General features: G+C 38.8%; 1 protein-coding gene and 4 non-coding genes across 6 annotated transcripts; all 5 read right to left on the bottom strand.

Annotated features, from left to right (window-relative positions):
• Positions 1–38: 38 nt before the first annotated feature.
• Positions 39–27,465, bottom strand: NOP58 (NOP58 ribonucleoprotein). 2 transcript variants are annotated; one of them, XM_070421873.1, is made up of 15 exons: positions 27,222–27,465; positions 25,073–25,149; positions 22,750–22,802; positions 19,120–19,241; positions 17,313–17,449; positions 15,058–15,122; positions 13,566–13,700; positions 12,223–12,368; positions 10,833–10,959; positions 7,650–7,813; positions 6,565–6,699; positions 6,208–6,269; positions 4,095–4,228; positions 582–742; positions 39–319 (listed from the first exon to the last, which is right to left on the bottom strand). In XM_070421873.1, the coding sequence occupies exons 1-15, from the start codon at positions 27,264–27,266 to the stop codon at positions 269–271; spliced, it is 1,614 nt and encodes a 537-aa protein (XP_070277974.1). In that variant the 5' UTR covers positions 27,267–27,465; the 3' UTR covers positions 39–268. The 2 variants fall into 2 exon arrangements, with proteins under 2 accessions (XP_070277974.1, XP_070277975.1); XM_070421874.1 differs by lacking the exons at positions 25,073–25,149; positions 27,222–27,465 and adding an exon at positions 22,439–22,556.
• Positions 10,601–10,684, bottom strand: LOC139015913 (small nucleolar RNA SNORD11). The gene has a single exon (XR_011472561.1). It is a non-coding gene; the product is annotated as a small nucleolar RNA SNORD11 (small nucleolar RNA).
• LOC139015914 (small nucleolar RNA SNORD11B) lies at positions 12,079–12,164 on the bottom strand. Its single transcript, XR_011472562.1, has one exon. It is a non-coding gene; the product is annotated as a small nucleolar RNA SNORD11B (small nucleolar RNA).
• On the bottom strand, positions 22,576–22,660 carry LOC139015908 (small nucleolar RNA SNORD70). Its single transcript, XR_011472556.1, has one exon. It is a non-coding gene; the product is annotated as a small nucleolar RNA SNORD70 (small nucleolar RNA).
• LOC139015906 (small nucleolar RNA SNORD70) lies at positions 23,326–23,414 on the bottom strand. Its single transcript, XR_011472554.1, has one exon. It is a non-coding gene; the product is annotated as a small nucleolar RNA SNORD70 (small nucleolar RNA).
• Positions 27,466–27,979: the final 514 nt, after the last annotated feature.

The following is a 27,979-nucleotide window of genomic DNA, read 5'->3' as shown; positions in this document are numbered from 1 at the left end:
TCTCTACCTAAAATAGAGATCACAGAACTGCCTCAAAATACCAAGAAAATATTTTTATTTGTATTACAAAGACTAAAAATAATGACATAATAAAGTTAACAGAGTTGATGTCAAGACACAAGTAGGTTTGAAAAGCTATAGATGAGTAACCACATTGTTTCACTAAACCTCTGTTCCTCCTCGATTATCTTAGGGAGCATCTCTGGCATACTCTTGACTGAATCTTAAGCACGATGTATCCAGGTGATCCAACTGTGATTCCTTTCCATTAGTCCTCATTACCTTTCTTCTTCTTCTTTTTCTTCTTTTTCTCTGGACTCTGAAAATAACCAACAAGAATGCTTTTGAAAGAGTTGTAAATGTATGGGTAATAAATTTTTCCTCATACAAAGCAAAGTAGATCTATTTCTCTTAAAAATAAATTTAAGCGAGATTAACATTTTAAAATATAAGAATCATCTCTAAGAAAGCTATCTGTAGTAGATCATATTCTCTCCCTTACTCAAAGCAAATCCATTTTGTAGTGAGTCTAATTTTGAGAAATAGTCTTTTACAGTATTAGTAATCAAAAACAAACATACAGGAACCGCTGTGCTGGTGCATGGTTCTTCCTCAGAAAGCGGTTCTTCCTTAATGTGTTTCTTCTTATCCTTTTTCTTCTTCTTCTTCACAGATGTCTCCTGTTCTTCCACCACTAGCACTCCTTCTTCATCCTCTTCTTCTTCTTGCTCTTCTACTTCAACTGAGTAGGGTAAATATAAAGATATAACAGTTAACATGGTATCAGACCTCAGTCCCCCCAAACCTTTTGAATCTTAGTCTCCTCCTGTCATTCTGGTCAATCATCCAGAGTTTATTAACACTTACCTAGTGCAATACCACTAACTTTACAAATGATACAAAGCTCAGAGATAAGTAAATTACCCTTGATCATGCAGCTATGCACAGAAATTGGAATTAAGACAGATCATCTCATCTGCAAATCCACTGTTTTTGGGAAAATAGTGAATCACATCAGAAATGATTAAGAGTTTGTGCTATGGAGTTAAAACATGCATTAATTCAACCTGAGCAGTGGCCCTGAGTGAGTCATTTAACTTCTGTCAACTCAATTTCCTCATCTATAAAGTGCAGCAATGCACATCTCAATGGACTACTAGGATGTAAAATACTTAACACATTAGAAGGAAGATTCAGTAATAAGTAGCTATCATCAGGACAGTCTTTTTACACAGAATCAGTGCAAAGGATAAAAATAAAGCAGGAAGGGCCTAGTGGGTGTGACTCGGTTGGAGCACTGATTGTCCCAAGCAACAAAAAGGTTACAAGTTTGATCTCTGGTTGGGGTGTGTGTGGAAGGCAACGGATTGATGTTTCTCTCTCTAAAATCAATAAACATATCCTTGGGTGGGGATCAAATAAATAAATAACGAAAGAAAGTAGGAAGAGGAACACTGAGGAAGGTGATGCATGTGGACATTTACACAGAAGTTAAGCAAACACCTAACAGAAGTAAGGAAATGAATAATGCATGAATCTTGCCCTGGTTGGTGTTGTCCAGTGGTTAGAGTGTCGGCCTGTGTATCCAAGTCTCAGGTTGATTTCTGGTCAAGGGTACATGCCTGGGTTGCAGATCGGATCCCCAGACCCAGTAGGGGTCTTGTGAGATGCAACCAATTGATGTGTCTCTCTCACTATCTCTCTGCGCCCCCCCCCCCCCCACTCCCTCTAAAAAAATCAATGGGAAACAAAATCTTTGGGTGAGGATTAACAAAAACAAACCAACCAACCACCACCACCCTGCCGCCCCCTCCATCCCCCAATGAATCTTGAGGGAAATATTCCAGGTAGAACAAATGCTAAGGTTATTTTGGAAGAAAGGAGTGGATGGCAGGTTCAATGAATAACAAGAAGAGCCAGTGTGGCTGTTACATTAAGAAGTGGTAGGTATGATAGGTGGTTAGATTCTGGACATATTTTCAAAGTAGAATCAAGAAGATCTGTTGCAAGAATACATTGGGTTATAAGAGAACACAATTCAAGGATAAGCAACAGAGTGGAAGTGGCAAGGATCCATAAATGTTAAGTTTGAAAGGCGTATTGGGTATATAAGTGAAGATACATATCTGGAGTTTGGTGCTTTCAAAAGCTACTAATGAATTGAGAGATCTCCTTATTGTTCAATAAAAAAATAGAAGCATAGGAGTTAAATGTTTTCTTCATCTAGGGCAGAAGCCCACATTTGTTCACAGTATACTTTTGACCACTGAGCTATTTAGAAACCAAAAATTAAATCAGGCATTGCTTTAATGCTTGTCTTGCTAGATTATGTGGTAGGCACTCAACATAGGTCCAGATAATAAAAAGGGATACTTGCAAGACAGCCTAGTATACTGGAGACCTTTTTTTCTTTTTCTTTTTAATATTTTTATTGATTTCAGAGAGAGAGAGAGGCAGAAAGAAACATCAATGAGAGACTCATTGATCGGCTGCCTCCCACACGCCCCCCACTGGGGATTAAGCCTGCAACCCAGGAATGTGCCCTGACTGGGAATCGAACCAGTGACCTCCTGGATCATAGGCCAACACTCAACCACTGAGCCACACCAGCCCCCGCCCCCCTTTTGATTTCAGAGAGATACATACATCAATGTCAGAATCATCAATTGGCTGCATTTTGCACACCCCCTACTGGGGATCAAGCTCACAATCCAGGCATGTGCCCTGACCTGGAAACAAACCATGACCTCCTGGTTCATGGATCTATGGCTCAACCACTGAGTCACAACGGCCAGGCTGGAGAGCACCTGTTATTTTTATTTATTTTTAAATATTATATATTTATTTTAGAGAGAAAGGGGGGGGGGGGAGGAGAAAGAGAGAGAGAGAGAGAAAGGGAGAGAGGGAGAGAGAGAAACATTATTGGTTGATTCCTGTATGTGCCCTGACAGGGGATTGAACCCACAACCTTGGTGTATGGGGATGATGCTCTAATCAACTGAGCTACTTGGCCAGGACTATTTTTTATTTTTAGCCCTAGCTGATTTGGCTCAGTGGATAGAGCATTGGCCTGCAGACTAAAGGGTCCCAGGTTCAATTACGGTCCAAGGGCACATGCCGGGGTTGCGGGCTCACCCTCCACCCCCCCATAGTGGGCGTGCAGGAGGCAGACGATCAACGATTCTCTCTCATCATTGATGTTTCTATCTTTCTCTCCCTCTACCTTACTCGAGAGACAGAAACATCAATGATGAGAGAGAATCGTTGATCGGCTGCCTCCTGCATGCCTACTACCAGGAATTGAGCCTGCAACTCTGGCACGTGCCCTGACCAGGAACTGAACCGTGACCTTGTGGTTTATAGGTGAATGCTCAACCACTGAAACACACCAGCCTAGCTAGAGAACACGTTTCATTTTTTTAGTTAATCCTCACCTGAGAGTATTTTTTTCCATTGCTTTTCAGAGAGAATAAAAAGGTTGGGGGGAGGGGGGGTAGAGAAAGAAACATTTATTTGAGAGAGACACATCAACTGGTTGCCTCCCACACTAGTCCTGACTGGGAACAAACCCCAAAACCCAATCCTTTGGTGATCAGGCTAATGTTCTAACCACTGAGCTATGCCAGCCAGGGCTGGAGAGCCCCTTTAAATAGCATTACTAAGATGGTAGGCTGACAGTATATTAGCACTCTAGTCCATTCAATGTAAGAGAGAAAAACACCTCTGGCTGGCTCAATCCTACATTTAACCATGTAACAAAAAGATCTAAATAACTCATTTAGAAACCACATATTTTTTTTCCCATTTTAAGCTGATTTTCAAAATAGTTCATGTGGTAGAAACCAAAGTTTTGGTTTGATATACTTAGTGTAATAAACAATTCCACATGTTCATAGAAATGAACCCCTATGAAATCTGATAAATTTTACAAGGTCCTAACTATTCTCAGAGAACACGATGGCTTATTAAAATAACACTAACTTTCAATATGGATGATTTCACAATAAGGTTCAATGGCACAAATTTTACCAAGACTTATGAAGTCTGTACTTAAGGAATAAGAGTATAAATGACATTTAAAAATTCAAACTAACCTTTAATTTTAACCTTAGCTTTTTTTGCCTTCTTTTCAATTATTTCATCCTCTTGATCTACCTGTTCTATCTTGCGTTTTTTAGAACAGGTTGGCAGTGTGGAGTCACCAGAAGGATCATAAGTCTTCACTTCACTGAAAGAATCAAGGAATTTAAGAAAATCTCTACAAATATCTGTAACTAAAATAATCCTATAGAAGTTTAAAAGAAATGCTATTAGATAACACATAAGCATAAAATGCTGTTTCAGTTTAGTGGCTTTGGGGCAGTTTATGAAAACTAAGTTTCCAAAAAGGTAGAGTGTTTTAATATTTTCCAGGAAGGTTAATCACACTTCAAGAGAAGTGGTAAGCTAAATGAAGTCTGAATCAAGTGACTTACAGTGTAGAAAAATATTTATCCCTGGCCGGTGAGGTAGTTAGAGCATCGTGGGTTTGATTCCCTGTTAAGGGCATGTACCTGGGTTGCAGGTTCGATCCCTGACCCCAGTCGGGGTGCATACAAGATGCATTCTCTCTCATATCCATATCTCCCCCCCCATCACCTCCCTTCCACTTTCTCTAAAAATCAATGAAAAAAATATCCTCGGGTGAGGATCAACTAACAAACAAACAAATAAATTTCAATCAGCATAGGGGAAAAAAATCTCTTTACACCAAATCATTATACCAGGAAAGTAAAAACTGAATCAATTAAGGTTTTACAATATAAAGTAATTCAATGAAAACCAAACCAAACCAAATGATCTCAATCAAGTTTAATACAGAAGGCTCATCTCAAGAGCCCCAAAAGTAGAGGAACAAGAGGGGGATATCTACGCATAAATCCTTAAAACCCAACGATTGCTTTGGTTCTAACGTAGCAGAAAGAAAAAAAAAAAACGGAAGCAAGGAGTGCTAAAATGTGACATAAATCTCATAATTAGTGTTTTAAGTGCATATGTCTAAAGTTATAAGCATAGAATATTAAAAATTTATACAAAACAAGCTAAAGAATCGTCTGTTTCTTGAGTTGTAGGCTAATGACTTTTAGAGGTTAAAAATTAAAACCGTAATTTAAAAACAAAGATCTACATTTGTCAACTGAGAAATTTGGAAAATTTACAAACTATAAAAGAAAACATTAATGCCTAGCCAGTGTGGCTCAGTGGTTGAGTAGTAACCTGTGAACCAAGAGGTCACTGGTTCTATTCCTAGTCAGGGCACATGCCCAGATTGCAGGCTTGATCCCCAGTAGGGGGCGTGCAGGATGTTTCTCTCATTGATGTTTCTATCTCTCCATCCCTCTCCCTTCCTTCTCTAAATTAAATAAACACATTAAAACACACACAAACACACACACACACACACACACACACACACATATTAATGTCCATACTGAATACATAAGGTTTCTTTCCAGAATAAAACCATTTTTCTGAATGTGTATATTTAAATACTTATAACTGTGATATACTGTATATTGCTTTCCACACCCATTTATTAAAATTCTTAAAGAATTACAAGATTCCTAAAAGTAGAATTTATGGGTTAATGACTAGAAACATTTTTAAGGCTCTTGATGCATACTATCTAACTGCTTCTCAGAAAAGCTGTCCTGCATTCATTCTACTTCCATCATCACAACCCCGTCAGTATTAAGCATCACCTCAAATAATAACCAGAACACCTCTCCCCACACATACCCTTTATAAATTTTACGGTTAGGTGTGAATACTTAATCATGTGTCTTAGCCATTTTTATTTTTAGACTTTTCTTTTGTCTCTTTTTAAAAATATAGATGTTGTTTAACTCTGAATTTTCTTTTTGATAAATTGTATACTATACAGGAACTATGAATGCCAAATATTTACTATCAATATTTGGAAATGAGTAGGGTAAATATTAAAAAAGCCAAATAAATATTCAATATGTACTTATTACAACAATATAAATGTGTGTATTTGATTAAAAAACAGGACTGAATTATGAAAAACTATAAATGGCAAAAAAAAAAGGGGGGATGGCATTGAGGTGCTTCAGTTAATAATAACAATAACAATAAAAACGTGCTGCCAACAATTAACATTTAAATAAACAGGAACTGTCCTCCATCTCCCCCACATGTACTCACCTTTTATGTTCATATTTTTCTGCTTTTGCTAATGCCTTTCCTGTCCCACTTATTTTCCTTATCTAAGAAAAGAAAAATTATTTTCTAAGGTAAGATCTTATAGTATATACTCTTATACATCAATTCTTATTAAATATAAGGGAAATTGTCAAAAGTAGACACAAAGAATACTGAAATGTATCACAATACTGTTTAAAGGGGTCAATGGGGGAAAAGGGGGGACATATGTAATACTTTAAGAATAAAGATTAAACAAAAACAAAACTGTTTAGCAGGTGAATTAAGTATATAAGCTCCTCATAGTTGATTAACTTTTAACAGGTAACACTTCTGCAATAGGCAGGGTGTGTTTCTTACCCCTCTATCTTCAATGGCCCTCAACCTGGCCTCTAATTTGGCTCTGTTCTCAACTCCCATCGCAGAACTGGAATCTTCACCAAAAGCATCATACCGGATAGCCAAAACCGTTTTGGCTGCCAACATTCGAGAAATCTAAATAGAGAACTTGAAGTTAGAAATATTCATGCTAGGATTTTCTTTAAACCAGGAATTACAAAAGCATTTTGAATCATACAACTCAAGCCACCTATCTTATATTTAAATCTTTGCTGCAATATTAACCACCATCGTTTTGGTGGATAAAAAGATCTTTAGTAGTTGTGTCTAAAACCAGTTCAAACTATTCTGCTAATGCCCTCCTTTGGTTTCTACTCACTGATATTAATTCTACATGAGGACAATCAGAAAAAGTGCAGTCCCCTTTTCAAGCTAATTAACATTTTATTTTACCAAACTCTTTATTGCTAACACTTTGCTCTGAATGTTATAAAATTTTAGTTTCTTTTAAAATATTTGCCCTACAAAATAGACACATCACTGCACAGGGCTTTTCTTTTTTATAATTCGCAAAGTTATAAAATTGATGCTAAGTTGGTTTCCTGCCACTGTGAACACTTTTGATGTACCCCTTACCAATGGGTGATTCCTATGAAAATACTGACACAGGAAATAAGATGGCTTTAACAGGACCAAAAGTACTTTCTTTAAACCTGTTCTTTCAATATACAGAGTACATTTTTAAAAAATATATATATTTTATTGATTTCTTACAGAGAGAAAGGGAGAGGGATAGAGTTAGAAACATCGATGAGAGAGAAACATTGATCAGCTGCCTCCTGCACACTCCCTATTGGGTATGTGCCTGCAACTAAGGTACAAGCCCTTGACCGGAATCAAACCTGGGACCCTTGAGTCCCCAGGCCGACGCTCTATCCATTGAGCCAAACCAGTCAGGCCAGAGTGCATTTTTTAAATGTAAAGAATTCACCATTCTCTATTTAATGAGACTAGAAAGATTTATTGCATACTATAGAGTATGAGGAAAAATGAGTTGTTTGGGGAAAAAAAAAGAGAAAGTCTACCTCAGGAAAACTCTAACTCACCTTTCCCTTGTGTTTGGGACTTGTCTGGCCTACGAGTGAAGCGTGATAAATGAGACCATACTTAGGGGTATCCCGTCTAGACTTTAGAGCTCTGAAGAGTGCCTTTTCTGCTCCAAGAATCTGAACTGTGGAAGCTGCATGTTTGGCCAAATTCAAAAGAGAACCTTCAAGAGAAAAGAAGTAGCTACAATCACTTTTTAATTATTTCAAAGTCCCATGCATTAAACACAGAACCTACAGTCTGGTATTACACCCACCAGAATAATAATCTGATGTAATACGAAAATTTTCTAAGTCTAGAATTTCCTAAAAACCCTGATGCCTCAGCACTTGTGATTCTTCCATTAGCATCACAAGCAAAAGTATATGAATGTCTGTGACAAACTGAAGATTGAGCTTGTTCAATTTTTACATATTTGCCTGAGAAAGGGTTTTATTATTTTGCATTCCATTAGCATACCACAAGATCCTATACAATAAAAGCCTAATATGCTAAGTGTCTGGTCATTCATTCAATCAAAGCATAATATGCTAATGATATGCTAAGGCTCCTCAACCGCTCACTATGACTCACCACCAGGGGGGCAGCTGCTCCAACCTGTAGGTGAGCTTGGCTGCTGGGGTCCAGGTGATAGAAACTGAGCGAAATGGGCCGGAAACACCCTGGAGTTCTCCCACAGTCCCTCCCGGGGCCTTGATCATGCCCCAGTGGGGTCCCTCGGCCCGGCCTGCACCCTCTAGCAATCTCAGCTGAGGGACGACCCCGAGTGCATGATTTTTGTGCACCAGGCCTCTAGTATAAATAGAAACATACGTATTTACAGACAACCCTCAATCTAGTCTCTGTTTTTGAGATTTTGAATATCAAATATACTTCAGATATGAAGAAAACACACAACAATCCCATAAAAGTAAATGGAAACTTATTAGGACACCTTATAGAACCATGTGATAAACTCCAAACACTTTTATTTACCACTGGTTAAGATATGGATGAGGAGATATGCTTATAAGTACCCAAACTGGGTATGAAAAGTTGCTGCTTTGTTAGATCTGCTAAAATTTAGATAAACCTATGAAATTTTGGGTGCAGACAACAAAACCATCCCAAATGATTCTATCCTTACAACTGAGGATATTTGATGACATATTTAACCAATGAAGTATCTATTCTAGTTTAAACACTTTGCTGTAGGTGACATATTAAGATCTGTGATGGATTATTACATCTCCAATATAAAATAATGAACCAACACCTTACTATATTTAAAAGTATTCATTTACATAGTTTTTGAAGCACTCATCTTTACGATACCACCATATACACATGGGTTTTATTATAAGTTCCTCATTTAAAATGTTTTTGCATGTCAAATATATTAAAATATACAACAGCATATTCAATTGTGAAACACATTCTTGATCAAGGCTTATATAGTCTGACATTTCCGTCAACAATAGACCACATATATGACAGCAGTACACCATATAGTGTAGGAGGCTACACAATCTAGGTCTGTGTAAGTGCACTCTATGATGTTCGTACAATGTTGAAATGGCCTAACAATGACCAGTTTCTCAGACTGTATTCCTTTCATACAGTAGGGCAGGACTGTACCATCATCACCTGCTGTGATTTCTCAAAAGTATTTAAATTTTGATCCAATCAGTTTTCAAATTTTCTTTCTATAATCCTTACCTGAGAACATGCTTAGGAGGAGGGAGGGAGAGAATGATAAACATCAATTGATTGCCTTCTGAATGTGCCCCAACCAGGGATTCAACCCGATACCCAGGTATATACCCTGACAGGGAGTTTTACTAGGAGTTATACAGGACTATTGATGTTCAACCAATTGAGCCAGGGTGGCCGGTAATTTTATTTTCCAATTAAAGTTGACCTTCAGACGGCCCCCGTGTGGTAGGGACGACCCCGGTGAGGTTGAAACAGCCCCCGTGAGGTAGGGACGACCCCAGTCAGGTCGAAACGGCCCCGGTGTGGTTGGGACAACCCCGGTGAGGTTGAAACGGCCCCCGTGAGGTAGGGACAACCTTGGTCAGGTCGTAACGGCCCCGGTATGGTAGGGACAGCCCCGGTCAGGTTGAAACGGCCCCGGTGTGGTAGCGACAACCCCAGTCAGGTTGAAACGGCCCTGGTGTGGTAGGGACGACCCCGGTCAGGTTGAAACGGCCCCTGTGAGGTAGGGACGACCCAGGTGAGGTTGAAACGGCCCTGGTGAGGCTCAGACGGCCCTGGTGAGGTTGAGACTACTCCAGTGAGGTTGGGACAAATAAAGGGGACCAGTATGGACTGATGAACAGGGGTAGATACAGAAGCAGAGCAACATTGAACAGAATGTTAAACTACAATGGGGAGCCTGGGGAGGGTTGGGGGGGGATTAAGAGACCAACTGAAGGACTTATATGCATGCATATAAGATTAACCAATGGACACAAGACACGGGGGGGGGGGCGGGGGGTAGGGGCCGGGGGAATGTCATGGGGGGGAAAAAGGAGACATATGTAATACTCTTTGTAATACTTTAAGAAATAAAAATTATTATTGAAAACTCTCAAAAAAAAAAAAAAAAAAAAAAGTTGACCTTCAGTATTATTTTGTATTACTTTCGGATGTACAACAATCACATGCATTACACAAATAGTTAGACAATCATATACTTTACAAAATGTTCACCGGATATTTAAGTACCAACCTGGCACCATACATAGTTACAGTATTATTGACTACATTCCCTATGCTCTTTTACTTTCTTGGGACTATCTTGTAACTACCAATTTGTACCTCTTAATTCTTTCATCTTTTTCACCCAGCTTACGAGCCCCCCCTGGTAACCATAGTTGATGACTTTTTATTATAAAATGTTAACTGATTGCATCCTCCTGTTCATCTGATTATTCTAATTAACAGCAAAACTTCTGACAATGGACAAGTGTCTCAGAAGAGGTAGTGACTAAAGATGCCTTCATTATCCCAAAGGAAATCAGGCATACAAGTAAAAATCATCATCGAACACTGGTCCTTAGCCCTCACCCACATATTACCTAGCTCTATTTATTATTTAATTTCTTTAATAACTGTAGTTTAAAGATTAAAAAAAACAAAAAACCCCTAGCTAGAAAAATACTCAATATCCATATTACAAATTATATTAAAATCATCACCTGCATGAGCAATGAGCCGTGCTCCAACTAATTCTCCAACCATGACTGTGACATTGGGTGCAATGGCCATCATTCGATTTTGTAGGTATTCATAGAGCTGTGTTCTATATTCTGAGATTTCAATCACCTAGTATAAGGAACAAAATGATTAACTCATAAATGATTCAGAGTACAATTTAAAATTTACATGTATAAAACCTCAGAGTCTTATATCTATCATAGAACTAGTCATTGCATACCTGTTTCCTATAAAAGGGCTGCTGTGAAGATTTTTATTATATAACTTATGTAAACAACTTAATAAACTGAAAATGCTAGCCAAGCTCTAGGTGGTTTGGCTCAGTGGATAGAGCGTCGGTCTGCGGACTGAAGTGTCCCGGATTCGATTCTGGTCAAGGGCACATGCCCAATTTGCGGGGTTCATCCCCAGTAAAGGGCATGCAGAAGGTAGCTGATCAATGATTCTCACTTATCATTGATGTTTCTATCTCTCCCCTCTCCCTTCCTCTCTGAAATTCAATAATAATAACATATATATGTAAACTGTTGGCCAATTATTACTGTTATTTTTAAAAACCTCCAAGGATTAGATATTTGTGTCACCCTCTGATTCTTGTACAGCTATTTCCAAAGGAAAGGGGGGAAAAATCACTACAGGCTATAGACATAAAAGTTAAAGTAACTCAAGCTATCCTTCTCTGCCCTCTTAATGAATTAATAATCATTATTCTGACAATGCAAAAACACAAATAAATTAGTACTTAAAAAAAAAAAAAATCCTCGCTCTAACCAGTTTGCTCAGTGGATAGAGCGTTGGCCTGCGGACTGAAAGGTCCCAGGTTCGATTCCAGTCAAGAGCATGTACCTTGGTTGCGGGCACATCCCCAGTAGGGGGTGTGCAGGAAGCAGCTGATCCATGTTTCTCTCTCATCGATGTTTCTAACTCTCTATCCCTTTCCCTTCCTCTCTGTAAAAAATCAATAAAATATATATTAAAAAAAAAATCCTCACCTGGGGACATGTTCATTGATTTTTTAGAGAGAAGGGAAGGGAAAGCAAGAGGGAAACACACATGTGAGAGAGAAACATCAATCAGTTGCCCTCAGCATACATCCGAGACTGCAGCTGGAAATCGAACCCGCAACCTTTCAGTGTACGGGACAACACTCCAACCGAGTCACAATGGCCAGGACAGCACTCTTAATTTCATTTTAGTATATACTTCCCCCTTCAAGTATATAAATCAAGATGGCATCAGATGAGGTAGTGACTGAACACCCTCATATTTATTTATCAGGTGAACAATAAGTTTAAAAATCATCATTGCCATCAGAAAATTATTATTACAGTGCTGGTATCACCACAACTAGTTTCTCTATGTGCAGTTTACCTGAGTGCAGAGATGCAGAATGTTGCAAATATCTTCTTCTGAAACCTCTGTTCCCATAGATATCTCTGCAGCTGCTTTCACTTCTGCTTCAACTTCCTCTGGCAGTAATTCAGAAAGTTGGGCCGAAGCGTAATTCTTTCTATCACCTATGGAATGTTTGCAGGGGATGAGGGAGAATCACTTTTGAATAAATTATACAAAAACCACCAAACAGTCCAAAAAAGGGTAGAGATAAGCCAATGCAAAAGGTGCCTAAACAAAAACAAAAAGCAAACAAATTTGACCTAGTAATTTTCCTTATGTAAAGGTTTAATTTTAGAGAGTAAAATCTCTCCCCATCACCTCCCTCAAGAAACAAACAAATAAAAGAAATAAGAAAACAAGAAAAACCCACCAACACAAAGCCCAAAATATCCCCTTCAATAGAACTAACATTGTGACAGACAATCTGTAGTTAAGGTTATATAGAAGCTAGGGCCATAAATTCTTGGGACAATATATTGAGCCAAGTAACTCATTTATTAATATTCAGCATCTTCGCTGAAGCCGGTTTGGCTCAGCGGATAGAGCGTCGGCCTGCGGACTGAAGGGTCCCGGGTTCGATTCCGGTCAAGGGCATGTACCTGGGTTGCGGGCACATCCCCAGTAGGAGATGGGCAGGAGGCAGCTGATCGATGTTTCTCGCTCATCGATGTTTCTAACTCTCTATCTCTCTCCCTTCCTCTCTGTAAAAAATCAATAAAATATATTTTAAAAAAAATTCAGCATCTTCTACTACTATTACTATATTATTGATATAATTGATATAGACTATAACACTAATAATACAGATAGCAATATCATGTTTAATATTAATTATGGATATCACCAGTCTATAGTTGCCCCTATTAATGGCAAATTCATTATGAGACATATTCACCAGAAGCAGCTTTTAAAGAAAAATTAGAGATCCACATTGTTGCACAGGCCTTAAAAATAAAAGTTAAGCCCTAACCAGTTTGGCTCAGTGGATGGAGCATTGGCCTGCGGACTCATGGGTCCCAGGTTGGATTCCGGTCAAGGACATGCACCTTGGTTGCGGGCACATCCCCAGTAGGGGGTGTGCAGGAGGCAGCTGATCGATGTTTCTCTCTCATCGATGTTTCTAGCTCTCTATCCCTCTCCCTTCCTCTCTGTAACAAAATCAGTAAAATATATTAAATTTGTTTTTGAAATCTAACAGATATTAATATGGCTACACACCTAAAACATAATTTTAGTTGTAAAAAACTCTGGGAAGATTGTTAAGAAAAAAAAATTGTAACTCATCTTTTTCAATGCCTTAAAGCATAAAGTTAACTCACCAACTTTCTGCAAACACTTGCAGTATGTCAAATTATCCGAAATAATTTTTCCTAATTCAGGGAAATGCCAGCCATACCATTCTCTACACCGCATAATGTAGTTGTTTAGTTCTTTATCCAAATCATCCAACAAGGCTGCAGCAGATTAAAATAAAAAACAAAAGGAAATAGGAATTTAAAAGGATTTTAAAAATTGTGCTAAATACACATAAAATTTATCACTTAACCATTTTCAAATGTACATTTCAGTGGCATCAAGTACATTCACAATGTTGTGCAACCACTAGAGAACTCTTTCACCATCCCAAACTAAATCTCTGTACCTATTAATGAACTCTCCACCCGCACCTTCCCCCAGGCCCTGGTAATCTGTTCTATTGTCTCTATGTATTTGCCTATTCTAGGAACCACACAAGGTTTTTTTTGTGTGGCTTATTTCACTTAGCATGTTTTCAAAATTCATCTCTGTTGTAGATAGCATATACTAGAACTTCATTCCTTTTTAAGAATGCTTATTTCATGGTGTGTATATACCATTATGTTTGTTAACATAACATAACAGATGTGTTAACGGGCTTACGGTTTATTCCCATCTTTTGGCTATTGTAAATAATGCTGTATAAACAGGGGTGTATAAGTATCTGTTTGAGTACCTGCTTTAAATTCTTTTGGGTATATACCCAGAAATGCAATTGCTGTTTAAAGGACTTTTTAAAATTGAAAAATTAAAACTGGTATTTCAAAAAAATCACTTAATATGGAATGACCTATTATAAAACCAAGTGAAAATAGCAAAACATAGCACAATACAGTTCCCATATAGTTCTAGCATTTTTCATGGAAAACAAATGAATTGGTTTACACTAATAACGTCATTCACATATTTCCAACTAGTCTAAATTATGGGTAGTTTTTCCTTTTTCTATTCTGCATTTTCCAATTTTTAAAAAATATATTGTTATTGATTTCAGAGAGGAAGGGAGAGGGCGAGAGAGGCGGAAACATCATGATGAGAGAGAATCATTGATCGGTTGCCTCCTGCACGCCCTCCACTGAGGATCGAGCCCACAACCCTGGCATGTGCCCTTGACCAGAATCGAACCCAGGACCCTTCAGTCCACAGGCCGATGCTCTATCCACTGAGCCAAACCAGCTGGGGCTCCAATTTCTTATTAAGAGTTTTAGTTATGCCCTGGCCAGTGGGACTTAGTTGGTTGAGTGTCCGCCCCAGCACCAAGAGGTCACTGGTTTGATTCCCAGTCAGGGCACATGTCCAGGTTGTGAGCTCAATCCCTGATCGGGGTACATGTGGGAAGCAGCCAATCAATGTTTTTTCCTCTCCTCTCCCCTCTAAAATCAATTTAAAAGAAAACATATTTAAAAGAAAGATTTCCAGTTACTCTTTCTCAACAGAATTATAAAAGGTACAGTTTTAATAGTAGGAAAAAAAACCCATGCAGAACAGAGTAGACCTCACATTTACTATACTTACAAATTGCCTGGACAATCATTGTGTCCACTTTATCAGCACTAAATTTCAATCTATACCGGGACAAGCTGGGGAGAAGGAAGATAAATTATTAAGATAGCATCTATAAAAAGCATTTAATTAACATCTTAAAAACTTGTAAAATCCAAATCCCTCCCTTAGAGCTAGTTTTAGTTTTACTTTTTCTACATGGAAAAATCAGTTCCAAGACCAGAAAACACACATTTCAGAAGAAAATAATACATCTGTCCTGCTATAACCTATAGTTCTGTAACATTCATTTACGAATGACAACTAGAATAATGCTGTATAGTACAAGTCATATTGATTCAGATTATTTTTACAGCACTTTCTTAAAAATATATTTTATTGATTTTTTTACAGAGAGGAAGGGAGAGGGATAGAGAATCTGAAACATCAATGAGAGAAAAACATCGATCAGCTGCCTCCTGCACACACCCTACTGGGGATGTGCCTGCAACCAAGGTACATGCCCTTGACCAGAATCGAACCTGGGACTCTTCAGTCTGCAGCCCAACGCTCGATCCACTGAGCCAAACCAGTTAGGGCTTTTAATAGCATATTAATGTCTTATACCAGTAGGCAAGGGGAAAAAATGCAGCATGGTAACACCTGAAAACAGAAAGCTATGGAGGAATAATCCTGGGCCTCTAGTACTGTATTTAAAGATTTCTTAATCTTGGCACTATTAACCTCATAGGCCCGATAGTCTTTGTGTAGGGAAGCTATTCTGTTCATTGTAGGATGTTTAGCAATACCCTTGGACTCTACCCATTATATAGCATTACTATCTTTAACAATCCTCACCTGAGGAGTAAGGATATTTTCCCCACTGATTCTTCAGAGAATGGAAGGGAGGGGAGAAGGGAGGAAGGGAGAAAGAGAAACATTGATGTGAGACACATCAACTGTTTGCCCCTCCTGTCTCCCCGCCGGGAATGAACATGCAATCCAGGTACATGCTCTTGACTAGGAATCACACGCAAGACCCTCTGGTGCGCAGACTGATGCTCTAACTATTGTGCAAACCCCATCCCCACCCCCGGCCATGGCTACCTATTATATATTAATAGCAGACCCCATCTGAAGTTGTAACAACGAAGTATGTCTCTACACATTGCCCAATGTCCTCTAAGGCAGTGATCGCCAACAGGTGGTCCGCGGACCAGAGGTCTGAAAGGTTGGCGACCACTGCTCTAAGGGATATGTGATTGAGAACCATTGTTGCACACAATGCCAAGTTAATGACAAGCTTGACTTGACCCAGTGTAGCTATTTGTTCTCTCCTAGAATTGTTTATTACCAAGTTCTTTCTGACTTTTGTGCATTTTACTTACCTCTATAAGTCAGCAGAGCTTTAACCCTCCATCAATCTATGCTCAATATTTTTTGTTCAAAGGTATAGACTTTTGTGTACCATATTATTCTTTTAGTATAAATTTAATGTCAGTTTTACTGTTAATATTTTCAGGGCTATTGTTTTTGACAGTGCTCTGTTCACAAGGTTGCCTAAGTTTTGAGTAGTCTGCCCTTAATCTTATTTTTCTTCACAAACCCTGTTATTTTAATGCAACTTTACAGAATGCCTAGCTTTTCAGGAACACATTACTGCAGCATAGCATAAATTCCTGTTCTAATGGACTCTAGTTAAATATGATAGGTCACCAGCATGGCTCAGTGGTTGAACATCGACGTATGAACCAGGAGGTTATGGTTTGATTCCCGGTCAGGGCACATGCCCGGATTGCTGGCTCGATCCCCAGTGTGCGGTGTGCAGGAGGCAGCTGATCAATGATTGTCTCTTACCGATGTTCCTATCTCTCTATCCATCTCCTCTACAACAACAACAACAAAAAAAGAGTAAAACAAGCAACAGAGATTAACACACAAAAAACAAAGAGACCATAGCAGATGAGAAAAGTTTGGGAGATGATAAATAGATGGAGGAGTAGCATATGATTCAGCAGAGATAAGAAGTGTGTTTTTTTGTGTGGCGGGGGGTGGGGGGAGTGTAAGTCCAAGAGTTGTGGAATCCAACACCAGAGAGGTAAAGGCCTACGGTGAGGTTTAGAGTTCAGGCAATAAAGCCAGAATGTCTGGGTTCAAATCAAGATACCAGCCAGTACTGACTTTGGGATCTACTACTGATTATTATGAGAATCGTAGAATGTGCTTAGAACAGTACTATATAATTGTTTATTAAATAAAAGCCAACTTTGTTTTCCAGTAAATCTCACCTGTGGGCCAACCCAAGACACATAGCTGCCATTTCACGTGGCTCTACCCCAGGTATTAATCCATCCATCTGTGAACGAATTCCTCTCATAAGTTCATTAACAACAGGACTATGGATGCAACTGAGATTCAGCTTTTCCTATAAAAACGAGAAACATTTGTGTTAAATAAATAAATAAATAAAAATTATAAAAAGTTAAATACAGTTTAACCTACTTCTGTGCTTTATTGGTGTGAGGAATCTTTTACTACCTTACTTATTATTTATCTTACTTATTTATTTATCTTCTTTTAAAAATTATAAGAGTAATTAAAAAAATTATAAAGGTAACATACACAGATTTTAATCAATAGCGCTCTAGGACAAGTAAATAAAAAACAAAAATTTGAGCCTTAAGCCCTTTTCCTACAGATAAATGTTAGCATCCCTTAAGTACTGCCAAATACACACATACGTGTGCTAACCAACACCAGCATTTTGGGCCATACCACCCTGAACTTGTCTGATCTCCAAATATATACATGTTAATATGTATGTGTACACACATACAAAAACCTTCACAATACAGTTTAAGTATTTACACACCTCTTAAAACAGGATAATAAATTTTGTTTTCCATACCTTCATTTTGTCATATTAAGTGTATTTGCTAACTCGGTCATACAAATCTACAACTCTAGTCCACCAAATACAAACATACAAAATTGTATATACTGCATCATGTTTAAGAAACAAATACTTAGAACGCATATGAGTAATATTCAGTGTAATTTTTTAAATGGAGAAACTGAAAAGAAAAAATTAAGTTACCCATAATCCCACCATTAAGCAATTTGCCGTTCTGCGTGTCTGTTTACATACTTATGCTAAAAGTTAGTGTTTTTAAAATTATTTTAAAAATATTTATATTAAATAAATTTTTATTGATTTCAGAAAGGAAGAGATAGAAACATTAATGACTAGAGAGAATCATTGATAGGCTGCCTTCTGCACAACCCCTAACTAGGAATTGAGCCTGCAATCCGGGCAATTGCCCTTGACTGAAATCGACCCCAGGACCCTTCTGTCTGCAGCCAATGCTCTATCCACAGAGCCAAACCAGCTAGAGCTAACAGTTAATGTTTTTAACAGAAAAAAATAAACTAAGAATGAAGGTAGAGACGGACACCATCACAGCAAACTTCATGACCTGATCATATTAGAAATAACCTATTTACACAAATCTCTTAAATTCATAATCCTGGCTTTAAAAACACTCAAGTTTCTAACTTTCCTACCTAGAAGATCTACAACATAAAATAATTTCAAAGATCAAACTATCACAACTGGCTATCAAATGGTTCTGCTTTCCATTTTTGGGAGCCTACTTTTTCAGCCTTTCCTCCCACTCTCACTTTATGTTTAACTGCTAGCAACTCTACCCCCTACTAGAGTTTTCTAACAAACACATACACTAAAAAAGCAATGTCATGACTCCATTAACGTTGGGGGGGGGGGGACGACCGGGGACGGACGTGCCTAAACTAAAATATGGCAGAATATACACAAATGGTTAACAGATGATCTCTAGGTGGCAGGATTAAAGCTATTTTTTTTTAAAAAATCTTTTTTTGGTGTATGTGAATATCCTACAATGAACATACATGCTTAGCTCTGATAATCATATTGAAATCAATGATGTAGCCTAGGGAAAAAAGATAAAGTATGAGAACTTATGACGAACAACTCATTACAAAGGCCAAGCTTTGAAGTCAAGATGCTGTATGGTGAGTTCTGATTAGAAGCACGACAGAAAATCGTAACTTTACCTTTATGACCCCTCCTAGTTTAGCATCAGCTACAGCCAGGGGTTCGTGGGCTTCTTTTACTATTTTCTTCAAAACTTTTTTCAGTTGCTTGTTGATTTTGCCCTCCATCAGGGCTGTGAATGCTTTTCAGGAAAAAGAAAAACAAAAGAGTTAATGCTCAAATTTTTAACTGTAAGAGCTTAAGATCTTATTTAAATTTAAAAAATAAAACAAAATATACACTCCCTTTCAAAAGGGCTAAATTTAACATGATTTCTACAATTAAATGATAAACATGTTTTACAAGTTACACATTCACAACATCATCTGATCTTGCCACCCTCATTTCTGCTCCAGAACCAGGAGTTAAACGGAAGGTTCTGCTGCTACGTAAGCATATCGAAGTGGGGCCTAACCTTTGCTAATTCACAATCCACAGGTTTCATCAGGCTTATAAACCTCCAACGATGGAAAAGTTATTACAAAGGCAGCCTGTTCAATTTTGGGACAGCTTTCATTTCGTTAAGCTTTAAATCTGTTACTTTTATAACTCTCACCTTTCTTAGACCTACACTTAGATTGTCTGGACCCACATGAACTAACACCTCTTTTGATATCTGTCTGAGTTTTAGTTGAATTTAAAGTATGCCTGGCGGGAAGGAAGTTTGTTATAATTTCTAAGGCCAAGCATTTAGTCATCCAGATACTTGCTCTTTCCTCCTGACAATATCTCCATTCATTTGAATTACACGTCAATTTCATTTGTTACCTGGGAATATTAAAGGTGAAGACAAGAACATTTGGCTACCACACAGCCCTCTACACCCTAAAAAGCTAAGATTCAACCTATTTTGGGGGGATCTAACCTTTTACATTTTGTACAATATTGAATCCTTAATAATTTACCTTTCTAATAAGAGTTGAATTCTTTCCTTACATAATTAAAAACTTCTAGGGGGGGCAGACTAGAAAGGGTCAATGGGGAAAAATTAGGGGACATATACTTTAAAACTCTCTACTCTAGATCTATGCTAACATTTACATTGATCTCCCCCTTTATAAAAAATTCATTACTGTTCATATGCACTTTAAAAAGATGACATATAGCCCTAACCAGTTTGGCTCAGTGGATAGAGCGTCGGCCTGCGGACTCAAGGGTCCCAGGTTCGATTCCGGTCAAGGGCATGTACCTTGGGTGCGGGCACATACCCAGTAGGGTGTGCAGGAGGCAGCTGATCGATGTTTCTCTCTCATCGATGTTTCTAACTCTCTATCCCTCTCCCTTCCTCTCTGTAAAAAATCAATAAAATATATTAAAAAAATAAATAAAAAGATGACATATAGATGGTGACAGGGAAAGGGGCTGCTGAGTCTTCCCTCTACTTATCTTCTCCACTGGCCACTGTTTAGTATCTCCTAGTAGTTCTCACTTTGTCCAAATATAGGTTGGCCCATATTTTACTGTGACTATTTGGAAGACTTATCTTTTATGTTAAAAATTTGACCAAGCGTAAAAACAAACCTTTTCACGCAAAAGTCATATCTGAACGTCTGGGACCAATATAAATTGACATTACAACTCATCAGATGCTTTCTTACAATATGGAGTGTTAACGCATAGTCTGACATCTGCAACCACTGAATTTTCGTTGTCACATCAAAACTGCCTTGTAACAGGCAGTGGGAAGTTTAATTCTCAGGAAGAACTCTGTTCTTAGTAATAAGGCAATGTTAAAATTTCTGGTAAAACAGATGGGAAAAGGCATTGTAGAGGTTTCTGTGGCCAGATTCCTGATAGAGCTTTCTACTTTCATTCATTTACCCCAAAATATTTATGTGCTAGAATCTAGAGGTTTGAGAGCAAACAACAGTCTCTGCCTTCATGGAACTTAGATTAAGGGGAGGGTCAGGGGGCTCTCACCTCGTATGGAATTTTCACTATATATCTTACAATATTTTAAGAAATACCAAAAACCTGGTAGGGAAATGTGCTTCTTCTGAAGCCTCAGTTTTATCATCTGAAAAATAGTGGTATTACCTACTTCACAGGTTTGTTTCAAGATTTTGGAACGATGAATACAAAATCTGACAAACTCTATGTGATCAATATATAGCTATAGTAAAAACTTGCTTCATGTTTGGGTAGAGGTTGGACCTATCCATTTAATAGTTTATTTAATAAGGATTGGTCAGAAATGTCCCAAAAAGATTAAAGAGGTTATATACAAAATAAGGTAAGAGAGGCCACTCAGAATCAGGGCTTGCAGCTCTTTACAACTCTACTATGTGACTAATGCATCCGAGTGCATTTACCCATATTTAATTTTAAAGCTATAACGTACAGAACTGTATTTAAAAAATTCCCCAGGAAAAAATTATAATAGTTGTGCTTTATGGCGCTATAAGGCTTTTATTACCAATTTAGCAGCCCTAGAACCATTTTTAAAAATTAAAAAATTGGCCCATTGGTCTTCCTTCAGCTCACCCCTCTGCCAAGATTAGAATGGCCCATTAATAATCCAGCATATTTGCCCTGACCGGTTTGGCTCAGTGGATGGAGCGTCGGCCTTCGGACTGAAGGGTCCCAGGGTCAATTCTGGTCAAGGGCATGTACCTTGGTTGCGGGCACATCCCCAGTAGGGGGCGTGCAGGAGGCAGCTGATCGATGTTTCTCTCTCATCGATATTTCTCTCTATCCCCTCTCCCTTCCTCTCTGTAAAAAAATCAATAAAATATATATTTTTAAAAAATCCAGTATATTTATTTAGTTGGATTCCTAAGTTTCACAAGAGAACTGTATCCTTCTCCTATGGCTGATGAAACAAATTATTTGGGTCTATCAAATTCATTAAGGCACATCCTTACTTATGGCCCTTCATTTTCAAATTATACTTCAAGTAGGTGGCTGATTTGATATAGAATGTAAGCAACTGAAAAATTTATGATTGGGTTTTATATCTGGTCTTGTGTCCCCTAATATTAAAAAAACAACGTATAAAACCAATTGCTTACTGAAGCCACGTCAAGTTAATAAACCCTATTAACATATGTCTGTTGTCCTATCAGAACGGCTAATTGAAGGATGAGCCATCCATTCTTCTAAAGCATAAAAAATCATGCCTCCTTAAGTAACAGCTCTTATGCCTCTCTGTAGTTTCATAATAAACAAACACAAACCTAAAGGTATTAGTTTCCCTAAAACTTTTAATAATGTTGTGCTTTTTCAAACTAAAAATGTTATCCTTGGAGAGCTGTTTTATTATTTCAACTGGGAATGCTGGCTATTCTCAACGTTATCATTGTAGCAGAATGATCAGAGCTGTGTGCTTGACCACATTACCTTGGTCCCTTGTAGAACAGCTTTTACTGAATTGTGCTTTAGCATTATGCTGTTGGTTTCCACAGGGAGATCAATTTAACCACTTCTCAGCTCTCATCACATGGGGGGGAAACCAGCCCTATGGTGAAAAAAGCTAACTCAATGTTGTCTCAGTGGTAGTGACGAATTAGTTAGATCACTTAAATTCAGTTCTGAAAAGAATGCATCATTGACAACATTGAATAAGGTTAACTCAGGCAACTGAAGCAAACAATTTTTTAATGATAACAAATTGCCAAGATTAAAAACAAAAAAGCTAGCCTTGACTTTACCTGCTAATGCTTCTGCTGTATCCTGAAATTTCTCAAAATGTTTTAGCTTAACTCTAGAAGAAAGAAAAAAATGTCATGCAGGCACACTGATTTCTGTAAAAGCCACATATTCAGGAAAGGGTGTCGGACTGTTTCCAAAGCATGCACTGATAAAAGAAACGTTCCTGCCAAAGGGTACCAGGGTGCAAAGTTAGATATTCTTCACAAAATGACCGGTTCCTCTAAATGTTAGGCTAGTAATAGTAATGTTTGGACTATTAGAGAGAAGGTTGTAGGCTTTGAAGGAATCAACAGCAAAGAGGTTGGCTACCACATCTAAACCACAGGAAAGATGCTAAGGCTTCAACATCACCTCTGTTGCTTAAAGCTAGACTCAGATGCCTAAGAAAAGGCATGCGAGTCCGTCTTAGGCCAGGAATCTTATGACACTAATTTGTCATTCCAGTATAAATACCATTAAACAACAGCTTATTGTCAGACCTGATTCCTGTCAACCTTATTTTAATTTTACTCCCTTCTTTCTCCCACACTTATGTGCAGAGTAACATCATTTCATATGGAAACAAATACATTTAATCCATTGTTGTCTCAGTGGTAGTGACGAATATTTGAGTGAGATCACTTAGATTCAGTTCCAACAAGAATACATCATTGACAACAATGAATCAAGTTAACCCAGCCAATTAAAGCATATATCCCTTTAAAAAGAGAAAATTAGCCCTAGCCAGTTTGGCTCAGTGGACAGAGCATCAGTCTGGGGACAGAAGGGTCCTGCCAATAAATGATTCTCATCATTGATGTTTCTATCTCTCTCTCCTCCTCGCCCTTCCTCTCTGAAATCAATAAAAATATATTTTAGGGAGGCAGGGAGGGAGAAATACAGAGAGAGAAAGAGAGAGAGAGAATATGAATGGGAATGAATCAGTCTTCTATTGTGTCTAAAATATTATCTTACGCAAGCTTTTCTTACCTGGTCAGAAACACCCTGTTGGCCCCTTAAATACACACCCAACAATACAAAGATTTACGGAAAAAGTAGTAATTTCATCTGTCCTACCTCACTCACCCCTATTTGCACCCTTCTGCAGTGGCATTTGCTCATACCTCTCTGTATTTGCATAAATAAATATATAGATGCACAAGAACATGGCAAAAATGGGATCACATTATACAAAATTTGAAGTACAGTTTTCTCAGTATATCATGCGCCACTCTCTAGATTTGTAAGAGATCTATAGATATACAAAAATTTATTCAACAATTACAGTATCAATGAGCATTGTTTCAAATTTTGGGTTTTTGCCACTACAAATGCTAGAACTATGTATTTGTTTCTCTATTTCAGCGGTTTTCAACCTGTGGGTCGTGACCCCTTTGGCGGTCAAACAACCCTTTCACAGGGGTCGCCTAAGAACACCCTGCATCTCAGATATTTACATTATGATTCATAACAGTAGCAACATTACAATTATGAAGTAGCAACGAAAATAATTTTATGGTTGGGTCACAACATGAGGAACTGTATTTAAAGGGCTAGAAGGTTGAGAACCACTGAACTATTTAGCATGACATTTCTTTGGGTTCACTCTTTATCTTTAGCAAGGTTTAATAGTTTTTCTCTATTCTTGTGAGTTTTTATTAGCACTAGCAGGTGAATTATGAAATGACATAACCGAAATCCACATGTATCAAGACATTAGTCAGGTCCTTCCTAGGACCACATCCACTAAATGGGTTATTTCAAAAGGTGATTCACAGATGGTGAAAGCCATCATGACTACCTCGAGGAAAAGCCAGCTCTCTTTACCACTCATTCCTTAAGCTGGCATCAACATTACTCTCTATTTTCTACTCCAGAGACCCTGGGGAACTCAGGTATACCTTTCCAGGATGTCCTACCTAGTTATTACTCCAGTGGGAGCTAGGAAGTAGAAGTCATAAAGAATGAATAAACTTCAAATTAAGTTAAAAAACACTGGAATAACACTAACTTAGAGAAACTAAAAGTTAAATCCATGCTTTTTGACAAATACTACTTTTAACAGAAATTTATACTTAATTCACAATCAGTTCATGCTTTGAAAGAACTTACGAAAAAGTACTTTTGTGTTGCTGCCCAATCTAGTCTGAAACTAATAAAAACTAGTAGAGATAGCTTATGCCCCAAATAAGGAAATCTAATAATTAGGCTCATACCAGTATCATTCCTGAAATACATTTTAAAAGTTATGAAAATAACAATTATGTGAACGGAGGGGAGGGGTATGTAAAAAGAACCCCTACAAATGTGAAATGCTGCATTCTTATTTTCAAGGTGACTTACATTTTATTTGCTTTCTCTGGAGTTTCAAATTCTTTCCACAAACTATCAACCTCTTGAAGTTTCTTCTCATTCAAAACCTGTAATAAATATTTAAATAATTCTTAAAAATAGCACAGCTTAGCCCTAGCCAGTTGCTCAGTTGTTAGAGCGTCGGCCCTCAGACTGAAGGGTCCTGAGTTAGATTCCAGTAAAGGGCACATACCACCCCCACCCCCAATATCAATCACTGCTTCTGTCTCCCTCCCTCCCTTCCACACTCTCTAAAAATCAATGGAAAAAATATCCTTGGGTGAGGATTAACGATAGATAAATAAATAAAAGCACAGCTTAGGCACCCATATACACCTACATACTTCAAGTACAACTGCACATGTAAAATGAGGATGGTGTAAGTTACTTTTTTCCTCTGAAATAATGAACCAGTTTTCTTACCCAGTATAAAATTTTCAAATTAGTAGCTCAAGTAGCACATTTAATAACTGGATGGAATCCAGATCTAGTGGTGGTGGGGGGAAGGTCTTTGCTGAAAACTTTCTATTTTTAAGGACACCTTAACTCCTTCAAAAAGCCTATCGTATTCATACTTTCTTTAGAATACTTTTAATATGCCATTATTTTATACTGCCAATTAAACTGACCTGCTGTCAACTGTAAGACATCCTAAAGTCAAGGATGTTAAATTAAATAGGGGGGGAAAAGCATCTTAAGAATGATCCTACCCTATCTTGTACTTGAGCAGTTAACTTACCATAGAGTACTGGTCAGGGTGTAGAGAAATAACTTGTATTCACTCTTGATTTAAGTGAAACTAAGAGGATTTCTTAAGGCAATTTTGTAGCATCTATCAACATAAACCATGCATATCCTATATGATCAATTAACTGCTTTCTATAGAATACATTTTGTTATTCACTGCTAATCATCTTAACATGAAGTATTATGGATTTCTCTAAAACTAAGATGCCATCAATTGTAAGACACATCCTGACATTGGAAAATTTAAAATGCAAAGAAAAAAAAAGGGCACTTTAAATCTAAGAATCAGTTATTGACATTTAGGGATATATTCTTTAAGACTTTTTGACTGGGTGACATTTTATTTGTGCATTCCGCACACTTAGCATACCGTGGATGTAAGCTTAGGTTTTAACAACCTGGAATTGCTGTGTATGAATATACCACCATTTATGCTTTTATTGATAAATATTTACGTTATTGCTAAACTTTCCTTATCCTTCAGAAAACGTTGTTGCATACACACACGTTGCATTTCTATAGAACAAGCTCCTGGAAGTGGAGCTCAGGAGAGTGGCCTCAATTGACCTCGTTCTTCCTAACATTTCAATAGCCTCCCAAGATACGAACGCCCCACTCACTGCTCAATAATTTCTATGCTGATGAAGCCTTAACTTCAAACTTTACCTACTAACTAAAACACCCTAATCTCAACTTGATCATCATCAACCCAGATTTCTCCCCTAGGTCGGCTTCAAATTTGAAATGACGGTTGCACTTCCACGTATAATAAACATCAGAAGCTTCCTGCAGCCAACCCCTAACTCTTCAGCTCCCCCGCCCCCCCAAAAAAACTCAACCACCTGTTTCCCTTCCCTATCATCGCGCACCCACTTACTGACACCAAAACCTCGCTCAACCCATCAGCCAATCCCGTCAGTTCTACCTTTAAAATTCTCCCGAAGACCATCTTCCTATCAACCTCAATCAAAGCATCTTTATCTTGTCTGCTTTGATGCAAAACCACCCTGGCTCCCTTGCCTGCAGCCCTGCAATCCGGCCAGACAGCACAGGGAATCTATTCCTCTCGTGGGAACTTCTCAGCCATTCTTCGAAACACTCGGGATAAAGCCCCAACTCCTTCATAACCTCTAAAACTCTAACATGGCTTCTGTTCACCTCTCTCCAACCGGGCCAAACCCTCTCACCCAGAACCCTGCACCCCACAGAGCGAGGCCACGTGCTCGCCGGAACACGCGCCTCCCGCGCCCAAAGCCTGGCCCTTCCTTCCAGAGCAGGGAGCATACAAGGCACCCCTGCTACCCTGAGCAGGGTCACCCTCTCCGGGAGTCTTTCCTCCTCCCGCCGGCCCAACACCCGCCTTCCCCCTCCAACGGCTCACTCTCCCCTCTACCTTAAAGATGGCGTAGCCGACGGACGTTTCAAACAGCACCAGCATGGTTAGGCCGGGTCCGGGCGCTGCGCGACCCGCCGCGAGCTCTTATCCCGACGGAAAAAGACCCGATGTGCGGCCCCCCAAGCCCGCAAGGCCGCGGCCGGCCAAGCACAAGCGCGCACGCTGCCCTGCAGAGCACCAGACCACGTTGCCTAGATGTTCCACACTGCACTGCGTGCAGCACGCGTGAACGCGCTTCTCCTCCACCGAGGATTCTGGGAAGTAGCGCACTTCCGGCGGGTGACGTGACGCGAGGAAGCGTAGCGGGACGTCACTTCCGCAATATTCCCGCCACGGTGGGGGGGGGGAGGGAGAAAACCACGGAATTGTCGCGAGATTTTGTCAGGCAACGAGTTTTTATGCCTGCAGACTGCACAGAGTCAAAATAAAACTTTGCTTACTATTATTTTTAGGGCTCGTATATGATATATTCCATGTGTGTCTCGGTGTCTGCCGCAGGCATGTGTAATATGGGAAGTGCAAGCCGCTGGGCCAGCGGTTCTCAACCTGTGGGTCGCGACCCCTTTGGCGGCCCAATGACCCTTTCACAAGGGTCGCCTAAGACCATCCTGCATATCAGATATTTACATTACGATTCATAACAGTAGCAACATTACAGTTATGAAGTAGCAACGAAAATAATTTTATGGTTGGGTCGCAACATGAGGAACTGTATTTAAAGGGCCAGAAGGTTGAGAACCACTGTAGGCTGTACG

Source organism: Myotis yumanensis, unplaced genomic scaffold (genome assembly GCF_028538775.1).
Source record: "Myotis yumanensis isolate MYYU_CA2020_CCGP unplaced genomic scaffold, mMyoYum1.0.hap1 SCAF_8, whole genome shotgun sequence".
NCBI classification, from domain to species: domain Eukaryota; kingdom Metazoa; phylum Chordata; class Mammalia; order Chiroptera; family Vespertilionidae; genus Myotis; species Myotis yumanensis.
The sequence above is the reverse complement of the archived record's forward strand: the minus strand, read 5'-3'. Positions and strand labels throughout refer to the sequence as shown.